The sequence below is a fragment of the Magnolia sinica genome, chromosome 9, assembly GCF_029962835.1.
Source record: "Magnolia sinica isolate HGM2019 chromosome 9, MsV1, whole genome shotgun sequence".
Lineage (NCBI taxonomy): Eukaryota > Viridiplantae > Streptophyta > Magnoliopsida > Magnoliales > Magnoliaceae > Magnolia > Magnolia sinica.
In genome coordinates, this window is record NC_080581.1 from 148,519 (window position 1) to 162,507 (window position 13,989).

Here is a 13,989-nt window from a genome sequence, read left to right on the forward strand (position 1 = left end):
GCAAGGGTGCAAAACAATCAGATAAGCAGTTTATTGGTTGAAGGACATAGGGTGGAAGAGAAGAACCAAGTATATTCAGCCATTGTGCAATTTTATTCAAGCCTACTATCAAAAGAAGAGGGGCGAAGACCTATGTTATATCATCTCTCATTTGATAGTTTGTCGACTTTGGAAAGGGAGTCTCTCGAAATGCTGGTGACGGAATAGGAAATCAAAAGGGTTGTTGACTCCTTGGGCGAAGACAAGGCCCTGGGGCCTGATGGATTTCCTTTAGCTTTCTATCGAACTTTTTGGAACGTGGTAAATAAAGACGTGGTGGAGTTTGTGGAGGAATTTTGGACGTCAAGGCAATTATCAAAAGGGATGGGGGCTACTTTCATAGCCTTGATATCGAAAAAGGATGGGGCCAAATCACTAAAAGACTTTAGACCGATTAGTCTTATTGGTAGCCCATACAAAATCTTGGTGAAGGTTCTAGCATCTAGGTTCAAGGTGGTGTTATTTTCGGTTATTTCAAAGAATCAAGGAGCATTTGTTGCAAATAGACAGATTCTAGATAGTGCTCTTCCAGCTCACGAATGCATGGATTCAAGACACAAAGTAGGGAAAAAAACCGTGGTGTGTAAACTAGATATTGAGAAGGCCTATGACCATGTCGACTGGGGGATTTCCAATACATGTTGAGAAGAATAGGGTGTGGAAACAAATGGATTACTTGGTTGTGAGAATGTTACTCTTCTGCATCTTTATTGGTTTTGGTGAATGACTCCCCAAAAGGTTTCTTTAAAGCATCTAAAGGGATAAGGCGAGGGGATCCTCTCTCCCCATTTTTGTTTGTGGTAGTTGTGAAGGTTCTAAGCAGAATGTTGGCAAAAGGACAGGAAGCGGGACTCATCCATAGTTTTAAAGGAGTGCATGAAGGAAGCCGGGTATCACACTTGCAATTTGTGGAAGACACAATCCTATTTTGTGAAGTGGAAATATCAAAGGTGGATAACCAAGGAAAATTTGGGTTGCTTTCAGAAAGTTTTAGGATTGAAGATAAATGTAAGGAAACATGGGATGCTTGGAATCATGATTTCTAAAGAAGAGCTTTTATTGTATGCAACTACGTTTGGTTGTGCAGTTAGATCGTTCCCCTCTACCTATTTGGGTCTTCCATTGTGTATAGGCAAACTGGCTAAACACCTCTAGAACAAGTGATGGGGACATCAGAGGACTTACTCGGGTGTACCAGAGACAGAGACGACCACCCACATCAGCGCAACTTTCTTTGTGGATGGGAGACGAGTTCCAGATGGGGCCCGCCGGGCCATTTTGATGACACCACATGTGGCGGGCCATTTTGAAGACCCCACATGCATTGGACATGCTTCAGGAAGACCCCACTTTGGGATGATGCATGTGGGCTGCTTAGGAGATCATTTTAGTCATACGATTTATATTTCGTGTCGATCTGATTGTTGGATCTTGTCGATCAGGTCATTAGGCCACTATATCTTTTAGATATGGGCTCCTTAGACTATGATATTGTTTTCTTTATGTTTTCTGTTATTTTTAGGAGTTATTTGATGGTTTAGATTGATAGTAAATGTTTTAGTTTTCTTATTTTGGATGATGGGCCACTTCACTTAAGTGCGTGGCGTAATTGTAATTATGTTGGATTTTAATTTCGAATTTTTAATTATAAAAGCACATGGGGGGTGGAGTTCCAATGCTACTGGTGTTACTGAGAAGAAAAAAATAAATAAATAAGAACTCGTGTGAAGGAATTTTCCTCATTTTCTAGGGTTATTTTTAGAAAAAAAAACCCTTCCAATTAAATTGTAGAATGATAGAAGCTTGTTTGGTAGTGGATTCCAATGTACATCATTCATCTTCCTCTTTTTCAAAAGGTATTCTTTGTCTTACATCATTTCTCTCTCTTCTTCGAAAGGTATTCTTTTTCTTCTCGTCTTCATCTGTTCCCTTCCATTACAACCTTCTAAACCCTAGATCTACAATTTCCCATTTTTCCTAATTTCTAAAAACCCTAATTCCAAAATCCCCAATTCCCATGAACCATAATTTTCCAAATTTCAGATTTTCTCCTTCCTAACCCTAATCATAAAACCTACTAGTCATTCCCTTGAGTGTGGAACGTGTCTATGCTAAATTAGAAGTTTTATCCTTCCATCAACCCTAGTTTTAATTGATTTATGTGATTTCTTAGCATGCGGGCATGTGATTTAGATTAAATCAGATTTTATTTCCTATTGTTTACTCTTAATTACTTGGTGGATTAGCATCTTTTGTTAATTGAATTACTTTATGGACTCTTTCACAAAGTCCACGTTATACGCTAGCATTAAATCATGTGTCCTGCATCAAATTTGGTATCAGAGACTATAGGTTTAGTATAAGATTTTTGTGTTGCATCTAAGGTTAGTCAAGCATTCATTGCATATAGGATCATATTGCTGGATTTTCAGCTAGCGTTTCCCCTTATACCATTGCTGAAATTTCAGCATAGTAATCTCAGGTTGTCACTTTACTGAATTTTCAGTTTGTCACCCTCGGATTACCATCCTGCTAAATTTTCAACATAATATTTGAGGATAGTGGCTTGCTGAATTTTCTAGTTAGTGTGTCTAATTTGATCTCTAAGTTCGTTTTGTGTTTGACATAACATTACCCTAAGATCTAGGTTTTCCCTCAAAGAGTTACGTTGTGTATGCTCACTTGTTCTGGACGTGGCTTTGGTCTACATCCCACTATGAATCTAGAACAAATTGTGAATGTCCTTAACTCCATCAACAATCGTTTGACGGCTATTGAAGCACACAATAAAACAACCGCGACTCAATTGAACATGACCAATGCGTGTATCAATCGGCTTGAAGCCTCCCTTTAGGCAAACCCTGACACTGGGGAAGATGTCCAATCACAAGTCGGGGATCAAATTGAGATTGTGCCACTTGCAATTATTAACTGCACCTTAAGCAAAATTGTAGAAAGTGATGATTGGCGCAGAAATTCAATTTTCCACACTTATGCCAAGTGTGGTGGCAAAAACTGCAAGGTGATCATTGTTAGTGACAGTTGTATCAATGTGATCTCTGCTAGCACCGTGGGCCGCTTATTTACGCTAGTCGTTCCTCACCCTCAGCCCTATTGAGTCTCATGGGTTGACGCATCTTCAATTCTGGTTTTTCAGTGTTGTCTCATTCCCATCCAGCTTTGTTCCTATGTGAACACATAGTGTGATGTTTTGCCTATAGATATAGGCCACATCATTTTGGATAGGCCTTGGTTGTATGATAGGGACTCAACACTATTCGGTCGCTCGAATACGTGTTCATTTCTATATGAAGATAGAAGGATTGTCTTGAAGCCTCTCCTGCCCAAAAGCACCTCAGAAAAGGAGGACGTCAAAAAACGTGGTCCTGAAGGTGTGACGAAACTCCAACTTGAATCTTTTCCTATAGTTAATGCCAAAGAGTCTGAAAGAGAGACTAAAACTTATTTGATGTTGTAAGCTCACATGGCAAGTGAGGTCACACCTAAGGTTATTATGGAGATGTCACCTGAGGTTACACCTGAGGTTAGTGTAGAGTTACCATTTGAGGTGAGTCTAGTATTGTTATTCTAGAGGACATACCGGATGAGCTTATACCTGTGTTAGACATTCACACATTGACTTTACTAAACCTTCATCATGATCAAATGAGTCCAGGGGAGGACGTGGATTTGGAAAGAAAAGTAGATGAGCCTAGGGCCCCTATAGATTGCATACCCATGTCTATGTTCTATAGGCCTTTAGAGTTTGTATATGCATCTACACAACATATGCATGAATTTCATGTGGAGATTAGAAAAAAGAATCAATATAAGTAATGAAACATACAAAATGATTGCTAACTCACATCATAGGTTTAAAGAGTTTGTTATGGGTGATGAAGTCATGTAAAATGTCCAAAACGGTTTCCACAAAGAACCATAAAAAAATTACAAGACTGTATTGCTGGACCATATAAAATCTTGAAAAGATTGGGTTCGAATGCTTACTTGATAGATCTTCCACCTAACATGGGTATCAATTCCACATTTAATGTGGAAGATCTTGTACCGTTTCATGGACATTCCCCTAACCTTCACTTGAACTTTGACGATGATACCCATGACCTGTCCCAAAACCCATGGCCATTACCTGACCCCTCTTTTCAACCTTAACCATCCATACCATCCATACCTATGAGAAGAGAGGAGATGGAGGATATCTTAGATGAAGTAGCGGCTTCCACACGACATGGCAATTACCAGGAGTACCTTGTCAAGTGGAAGGGCAAACCAAAATCAGACAGTACATGGATCATTGGGTCAGAGCTTCAGCGATGATACTCGGATCTCCTCAAGCATCACCGCAGCTTTATTTCCTTAGCCAAGGGGAATTGATGGGGACATCAGAGGACCTACTTAGGTGTACCAGAGATGGAGATGACCACCCACGTCAACACAACTTTCTTTATGGATGGGAGATTAGTTCTAGATAGGGCCCGTTGGGCCATTTTGAAGACCCCACATGCATTGGACGTGCATTAGGAAGACCCCACTTTAGGATGATGCATGTGGGCTACTTAGGAGATCATTTTAGTCATATGATTTATATTTCGTGTCAATCCAACCATTGGATCTTGTCGATCAGGTTATCGAGCCACCATATCTTTTAGATCTGGGCTCCTTGAACTATGATATTGCTTTCTTTATGTTTTTTTTGTTATTTTTAAGAGTTACTTGATGGTTCAGATTGATAACAAATGTTTTAGTTTTCTTATTTTGGATGATGGGTCACTTCACTTGAGTGGCATAGTTGTAATTATGCTGGATTTTAATTCCGAATTTTTAATTATAAAAGCACACACGGGGTGGAGTTCTAACACTAGTGGTGTTATTGAGAAGAAAAAAAGAAGAGAGAAGCTCTCTTGTGTGAAAGAATTTTCCTCCTTATTTTCTAGGGTTTTTTTTTTTTTTTAAAAAAATATTATTATTATAGAAAAAACACTCCCTTCCAATTAAATTGTAGAAGGGTAGAAGCTTGGTTGGTTATGGATTCCTAGGTACATCCTTCCTTTTCCTCTTCTTCGAAAGGTATTCTTTGTCTTACATCATTTCTCTCTCTTCTTCGAAAGGTATTCTTCTTCTCTTGTCTTCATCTGTTCCCTTCCATTACAACCTTCTAAACACTAGATCTACAATTTCCCATTTTTTCCAATTTCTAAAAATCCTAATTCCAAAATCCTCAATTCCCATGAACCCTAATTTTTCAAATTTCATATTTTCCCCTTCCTAACCCTAATAATAAAACCTACTAGTCATTCCCTTGAGTGTGGAACGTGCCTATACTAAATTGGAAGTTCTATCCTTCCTAGTTTTAATTGATTTATGTAATTTCTTAGCATGCGGGCATGTGATTTAGATTAAATCAGATTTTATTTCCTATTGTTTACTCTTAATTACCTGGTAGATTAGCATTTTTTGTTAATTGAACTACTTTATGGACTCTTTCATAATCTCCACGTTGCATGCTAGCATTAAATCATATGTCCTGCATCAAAAAGGTAATCAAATAATTTGAAAGGAAGCTATCTGGATGGAAAACTCATAACCTCTCATTAGCTAGAAGAATTATGACGATTAAAGCGCCCCTTTTGAACCTTCTTGTTTATTTTATGTGTTAATATAACCAAAATCAGTGTTGAACAATTTGGAAAAGTTCGTGACTTATGGAAAGGGGTGGAAGATAAAAAGAAATTTCATTTGCTTAAATGGGAAGAGGTAGGTAAGCCAATAGCGGAAGGGGGAGCGTGAATTTAAGTGTTAGAGTCTATGAACTTAGTACTTCTTGGTAAATGGCAGTAGAGGTTCGGTATACAAGAGGGGAAAGTTTGGAGGGAAGTCGCAACATTCAAGTACGACATTTGGGTGGGATCTTCACATTATTGTGCTTTAGGAATATGGGGAGGTATACTTCTGTAATGACCCTAAATTTTCATGCACTTAAAATTACAATTAATAGTTAAAAATTTATTTTTAACTTACGAACAAAAACAAGTCAATAACTAAGTTGGTAAAGACACTTTTGGTTGAGAGAGAGGTTGAGGGATCAACTCTTGTCACTGCGACTCTTGGTTGCAGGTGAGGTTGGAGGATCGATTCCTATGGTAGTAATAATAACTTTTTACCGAATGCCACAAAGATTTCAAATTTTGGATAAGGGAGGATGTGCTCTTCCTATTTTATCTTAAAAACTCTCTCCTTAAAAGGGATACTGGTGAGGGTTTTACTGCAGAAAAATAAAAGGAAATGAAGAAAACCCTTGAGTGAGAGGGAGAGGGAATTATAGGAGGGCTTGATCAGGTAAGTCCCAACCCCGTATTTGCTACTCGAGCAAAGATCCCCTTCCCAGAGAGGTCAAAGGGTTCTTTTCTTAGACAAGGTTGGCTTAGGTGTTGTTAGAAGCAAGTAATCCCTTCCTGGTATGTAGTTATTTTGTCAACCCTTCGTGGTTCGCTCTTAGTCCTGCTTGTTGTTTGTTATGATAGGTCTTCTGTTCTTCCTTTTTTCCTCAAGAGACCCGAATGTACTTTTTGTCCAGATCAATATAGTCGACTTTCGTTCTAAAAAAAAAAAAAAGGTAAGTCCCAACCCCGTATTTGCTACTCGAGCAAAGATGCCCTTCCCAGAGAGGTCAAAGGGCTTCTTTTCTTAGACAAGGTTGGCTTAGGTGCTGTTAGAAGCAAGTAATCCCTTCCTGGTATGTGGTTATTTTGTCAACCCTTCGTGGTTCGCTCTTAGTCCTGCTTGTTGTTTGTTATGATAGGTCTTCTGTTCTTCCTTTTTTCCTCGGGAGACCCGAATGTACTTTTTGTCCAGATCAATATACTCGACTTTCGTTCTAAAAAAAAAAAAAGGTAAGTCCAACCCTTGGATCTTTTTATTTTTATGTTATTGTACATATTTTTGTTCGATCTATGCAATGGACGGTGTGGATCGGCCACACGATCATTACATAGGTGCGTAGAGATATCCTAGGAAGAGATGATTTGGAAATCCAGATATGGGCAATAGTATTTTGATGAATGGATTAAAATTGCTTGCATCTGGTTGCATTTGGATGAATCTGAACAGATTATTCAATCCTAAGGGTCGAATGATATCAGACTCCTAATTTTCAGATCGATCTGATTAGTGGATGGGCCGTATTAATCCGATCTAATCATAGACATGAAATTATATAATAAGTTGTGTGTGGACCAAAATGTTGTTAGATCTAATCTGAACCATTTATTAAAAAATTTGATCAGATCATATGGTGGCCCACGTCAATCGGATCTAGCCATAGGAATCATACATATCATACTTGAATTAGAGTTTGAAGTATGGATGGACTGTGTCTGTGTCTAAGCGATCTATTAACCCATTCCCAAATTGGAGACTTTGTGATGTTAATGGATGGCTCAGATCTGTCCCATATGATCAATGGATCATTTAAAACAAGAAGAATTAAGAAAAACAAGGAAAATTAAAAAAGTTATAAATTTGGAATCGTCTAGAAAATTCCAATAGGGTTGGTTCAATCGGTCAAGCGATCATTTCGACCAGTCGAAAACAGCCAAGTTAGTCCAACAACTAAATTCCAAAAATTAGAATGTGTTCGACTAGTCGATAGGGCAATTCAACTGATCAAAGGGTATTTCGATTGATTGAAGAAGCACTTTTGATCGATTGAAAGGGACAAAAAGTGTCCAATGAATTTTGTTAAAATTCGGATTTAATTCAATTGATCGAAGTAGGTTTCGATCTAACCTCGACCGGTCAAAGGTAGAGCCGGGCATTTCTGACCCGATCCGGTAGATCCGACCCGATTCGAACCAAACCGAAGGCCTGGATCGGTGTGGTTCAAGTAGGGCCAATCGGATCCAATCGTTCATCAGATCGAGTTCGGATCGTGGTCAATCCAGACCGATCTGATCCGAAATCCGATCCGATTTGATCCACACAATATTCATTCAACATTGTTTCCTCTAACGTTGTCCACTGTAGATTGGGCTAGATATATCTCATTTTTGTTTTAATACCATAAAATGATCTAAAAAAATAGATGGACGGCATGGATGAAATAAATACATCATGGTGGGATCCACAGCACCGACATCGGCCATTGGCAGTGGCAGGGGAGTAGCTCATCCGTCCTCTCCGCACACGACTCAACATGCATAGAGCACTGAGCTCCGAGGGGACATGGATTCCATGCGAAAGCCTTTCGAATGAAGTTCTTGTGCAATAATTTTACGTGGGGCCCACTTCAATGTATATGAGAAATCCATTCCGTCCATCTGTTTTGCGAGCTCATTTAAGGACGTGCCACCAAAAATGAAGAGGATACAAAACTAAATTGGGTCACACGAGAGGGAAAAGCGGGGAAAGAAATTCTTACCGTTGAAACTCTTGGGCTCCACCTTGATGTTTATATGCTATCCAATCTATTTATAGGGTCATTCCCAATGGGATGAAGTGAAAAAACCAGAAATATAGCCTGATACAAAACTTTTATGGCCATAGGAATGCTTTAACGGTGCTAGCTGAATTCCCACTATTTATTCTTATGTGGCCTAGTTGAGTTTTGTATCCATCTCATTTTTGGTGACATGTCATAAAATGAACTCACAAAACAGATGGACGGAATAGATTTTTCATATACATTGAATTGGGCCCGCATAGCATACTTGCGCAGGAACTTCCTCCCAAAGACTTTTGCAGGAGAGGCGCCTCTGATGAAGAAAGGAAGTGGAGTGGCACGTGTACCACGCACAGGCATTGGTGAAGTCAGCAAGTTCTGTGGGTCCCATCATGAGGTATGTGTTATATCCAAACCGTCCATTCATTTGGCGGGCTCGTCTTAAGGCTTGAGCCAAAAAATAAAACAGATCTAAATATCGAGTCGACCACATTGCAAAAAGTAGTGGGGGTTGAACGTCTACCATTGAAACTCTTTTAGGGGTCACGAAAGTTTCGAATCAATATGAAATTTGTTTTTCCTCTTCGTCCATGTAGTTGTGACCTTATTAACAGATTGGATGGAAAATAAACGTTATGGTGGGCCCTATGAATTTTTAAAAATTGAAAATCATTTTTAAAAAAAAAAAATTAAAATTAAAAAAAACTAAAATATAAAATTCGATCCGAACTGTACCCAACCTGATCCGACTCGCCTTCCCTAACCGAGTCGGACTCGGTTCGGGTCAAGCCAGCAGTGCAACGGATCGGATCGAGTCAGAGGACCCGGACTCGGTCCCAGATCGGATTGAGTTCGGATTGGCCATTTAAAATTTCGGACCGAGTCGAGTTCGACCCAATGCCGTTCGACTCGACTCGATGCCAACCTCTAGTCAAAGGTATTGTCGACCGATCAGTTCGACTAGTCGAGAATGCGCTAGAATCTTATGTATGTTTAGAACTTCGATATTTTATTATACGATGTAAATTAGTGATAACCCTTGATCATCTAAAGATAATGGGATGATCAGAGCGCTTTGGTTGGTCAAGTAGACCCCACGTGGAAAGATGACTAACTATAAGTATTGTGGGTGAGATCTAAGAGAATTTAAAATTTGACGGTTGAATTCTTCGTGTGGGTTGTCCCGAGTTAAAAAATTATTAACCAAAGGTGAACTGATCAAATAGGTTTAGGTAGATGCAATTAGTGAGTTAATTGAGCTATGTAATTCTGTAATTACCAACAGATTGATCTCGAGGTAACATATCGGAATCCACATCACCAGATTTCAAGTGAGTGATCTCAACATGTTTCCTCTCCGTTGTAATTAAAATAATTGATTGATTGGTTGGTTGTTTCGTTGATTGTGATTCTTTAAATTGAGTGTTTTGTTGAATCTGCTTAAAATCGAAATGACATATACTGCTATATATATGACAATTGTTAATATGATGTATCAGTCATACCCATGCATCTATGTCATGCATCGCATTACTACGCTAAATACCTAGGGCACTCCTTGGATGACTTATAGGTATTTATATTATCGAGTGAATTCGGGGACCATCCCTAGATGCCCACAATATATGGAAGCCTACCAAGAGGGTGGAAGCCTACCCCAGAAGGGGAGATGCGAGTTGATGGAATCCAACTCAAGCAAGTGGACTAATCAACCCACTTGATGCATTCACGCATCCATGCATCTCATGACATTTATGCATTCCTATTTTAATTATAATGTGCATGAACCATGATGGGTTAATTCACTGGGCCTAGCAAGCTAATATTATATTGATAGAAAAACCGGACAAATTTAGTGGATGATGAAACAGTTGCTCAAGTTTCAGGGCAAGAAGGTGAACCAGTGGACGATCCATAAGGGTAATGGCCCTATCTTGATGAAGACAAGCTGAATGTGTTTAATCAGTAGCATATCTAGTTGAATTAAGATTAGTTATGTTTCTGAGCCGATTTTAGTTGAAGAGTTGGGAAATCTTGAATAATTTATAGTATTGTTAGTCAATGGTGTAATAAAGCCTTAAATGGGTGTAGTACAATGTAACATAGATATGTGGACTGAATGTTTATAAATTTTTGGGGATTGATATAGAAGTATGATTGGAATGATTGAATGGAAGATGTCTTGTTGAATGTTTGAGATTGTGAACTTACGAGTAAATGTAAACTAAGCCTCTGGAAAACGGTATGAAGAAATGGTTTTAGTACACTTGGTGTACGAGTCATGTGCCGTAACTTGGGTCTAAGGGTGCACATTCTATATCTGAATTTTAGAGCTTGACACTTTCAGTTAGCCCGCTATTCAAGCAAGGACTTGCTTTTTCCCTTGGAAGGGGAAATTGCCTACGTTTTTGGGAGTATGCATGGGGCGGAGATAGATCTCTGGAGCATGATTTCCCTTCCTTGACATCTTTGTCACCGTCAAAGAATATCTTAGTCTTTACATGTTATTCACTAGTAGGTGGATGTAGAGTGTGGTGTTCCCCTTGTAGAAGAACTCTAATGAATGAGGAAGCGGCATATTACACTATTATTAAATCGGCTTCGTAGCTTTCACCTGATGCTAGCACTGGAGGATTCTTTGGTGTGGAAGGTTTCACCTTCAGGCTTATTCTCAGTTAAATCGTTTTATAAGAATGAAAGAATTCTTCCATGCATTCTGGTACTTTGGGGTGCCTCCTAAGGTGGCCACCTTTCTTTGGCTAGTTGGTCGCAATTGTATCTTAACTGTAGATAATCTCCAAAAACGATCTATGATACTCCCAAATGTATCTCTTATGCATGGAAGATGCCGAATCAGTTGATTATCTATTCATCCATTGCCCGTTCGTACGACAAATTTGGGCCTCCTTTTGATCATGTTTCATGCTTTCATGGCTTATGCCATAGTCGGTGGTTGATCTACTCTAGGTGTGGCATGGAAGTGTATTACCAAAAGAGAAGAAGGCAACATGACATCTTGTTCTGCTAGCAGTAGTATGGAACACCTGGTGGGAACAAAATTGGAGATGCTTCCTCAACAAACAAAGTCCACATGATCAAATTATTAAGGAATTAAAAAAAGGGAGATTCTAGAATGGGCTGCTGGAAATCAGGACATAAATGTGGAATATGTGGTGTCTATGTTTTGACTATTGGGCTTGCAGGTTCAATCTCTTTGTGATTCTAGTATCTTTAGGGCTGTTTGTACAGAAAGTTGTATTTTTGTTGTTTTTCAGCATTTATTTAATAAATAACATTATTTCACTCTTCAAAAAATATATATTTGATTACGAGTTGTTATCTGTATTGACAATTCACTAGGAAGAGAAAATTTTCTTTTTGTCTTACACACTGTGAGGGCAGAGTGGGTCCTCAAAGTACCCAAGCTTCTCCCTATCCCTGTGAATTACCAGATGCAGTTCATCTTGTTCTTGCCCACCAGGCACCCTCCAGACCAAAGTGATTCATACGATTGCCGATAGTTCGATGCAGTGTTTTAAATATCGACGATATTGTCCAATATATCCGACGATATATCTTGTATCCCACCCGTGTGATACGAAACACACAAGTAGTGAGATATATCCTACATGTTCGTTTGGTGAGCTTTTTTTTTTTTTTTTTAAATAAATTTTATTTTATTTTCAATCTTTTTTTAAAAAATCATGTTAAATCAGTGTCATATTGTTACAAATCCCAAACATGAAAAATCATGGATTAGGAGCTTCGATTTCGAGATTTAGAGGAGAAGGACCGACTTGCGGAAATTTGAAAAAAATAATTTTTTTCCCAATTTCTCGCAAATCGGTTGCAATCTATGTCCAAACATAAAATCAAACATGTAACTTAATCTAGTGATTCTTCTTTTGCTTTTGAACGTATTGCTTGTGTTTCCACATGTCTTGTTAGATTTATAAATTATATTAATATACTTGCATCAATTCAGTTAAACAATGCACAGATTAGGACCCCATACAATGAAAACCTATTATGTGCACTTTTTTGGTAATGTTTTGATTTGTAAGTGTGTATTGACGTCTTTTTTAACAATCACTGAAATTTCATTGAAAAAATCAACCAATTTCCAATGTTTCCCAATGTTTCCAACAACAACGATGCATTATGCAATACAACTAATATATCCCATGCAATATTGGGATACGTATTCGTATCCCAAGGGTGCGATACTGATATATCGAACACTTGTTCGATGTATAAAGGCTATAACTGTCGGTGACATTTCTTACTTTAATCAACTTATGGAATAGGGATTCTCTTGGTCTGGTGACATTCCAGGCGCAAAGACAAATTATTGAAATTTGTGGTTGAGATGTTTCCTTTTCCTATATCCCCTCCTACATGCCCTCTTCTTTAACCTAATGAAAGAAAATTCTTGGGGACCTCAGTGTTACAGAGCACTTGCTTCTTCCTTCTCTAAGACAAGAAATGACTGGTGTTGATTTTGTGATTGTTAACATGGCCTTCAATTACCGATAAATTTAAAAATTGCTTTCAATTGTAATTAACTACATGTGAGGTTGACTTCTATAATCTACTATAAGAGCAGTCACACTATGACAATGGGAGGGTTACTTCTCTATTCATTATGATATGGCATGATTCCCCAAAATGCTGGGAGAAAAGCTAAGATGATGACGGTGGTTGTGGTGGTGGTGGTGGTGGTTTGATTCACCAATAAAAAAATAAAATAAAAGAAGCTATGATTTGATGCGTAGTTTGTCATGAAAACATTTATAGACTGATTATGGTACTCATTAATATGTAGGGCGGCAAATGTTTTTTCTTGTGCATACTTGGTCAACTTGGTTCGACCTGCTAATCGACAAATACCATTACACCATCAGAAAGCACTTTGGTACAGTGGTGAGAAGATAAGCTGTTCTAATGTTCTAGTTATTGTTTCTTTCATGTATTTCACTAAATAATCATACATGAACAGGTCTTAGAGGGGCGATGGCTTTTGCCCTTGCGCTGCAATCTGTTCATGATCTTCCAGAAGGACATGGGCAGACGATATTCACAGCTACTACTGCTATAGTTGTTCTGACGGTAGGCACTCTTATTTGCTTTAATTGATTTATATTCCAAATGCAACTACTGAAATTATGTAGTGAAATAAATACTTTAATTTACAGCTACTCCTGTGGGCATGCATGCGTAACTTTCCTGAAATAGTCATGTGGTAATCATATGCCTTTGAATTTAGAAATGCACTTAGGTCATGTTTGGATATGTGGAATCCAAGGGAGAATAAAGGAAAAACAATAATCATGCTATGATAATTTCCATGAGAACTATTAAAACATGGAATCCAATTTTGAGGTCCTATTTGGATGCAAAGTGGAAATCTTACATTCTTCTCACAATACTCACCTAGTTTCTTGTGCCAAGCATCCAAAATATGGAAAAGTGTAATGATTGTTTGGTGGAAT

General features: G+C 38.4%; 1 protein-coding gene across 4 annotated transcripts in view; it reads left to right on the forward strand.

The window, feature by feature from the left end:
- LOC131256551 (sodium/hydrogen exchanger 6) overlaps window positions 1-13,989 on the forward strand; it is a 92,849-nt gene that overhangs the window by 60,474 nt on the left and 18,386 nt on the right. For all 4 annotated transcript variants that reach the window (XM_058257415.1, XM_058257416.1, XM_058257414.1 and 1 more), the window contains exons 18-19: window positions 13,323-13,420; window positions 13,497-13,606. In XM_058257415.1, coding sequence (XP_058113398.1) covers window positions 13,323-13,420; window positions 13,497-13,606 — 208 coding nt within the window. The remainder of the gene's footprint in view (window positions 1-13,322; window positions 13,421-13,496; window positions 13,607-13,989) is intronic.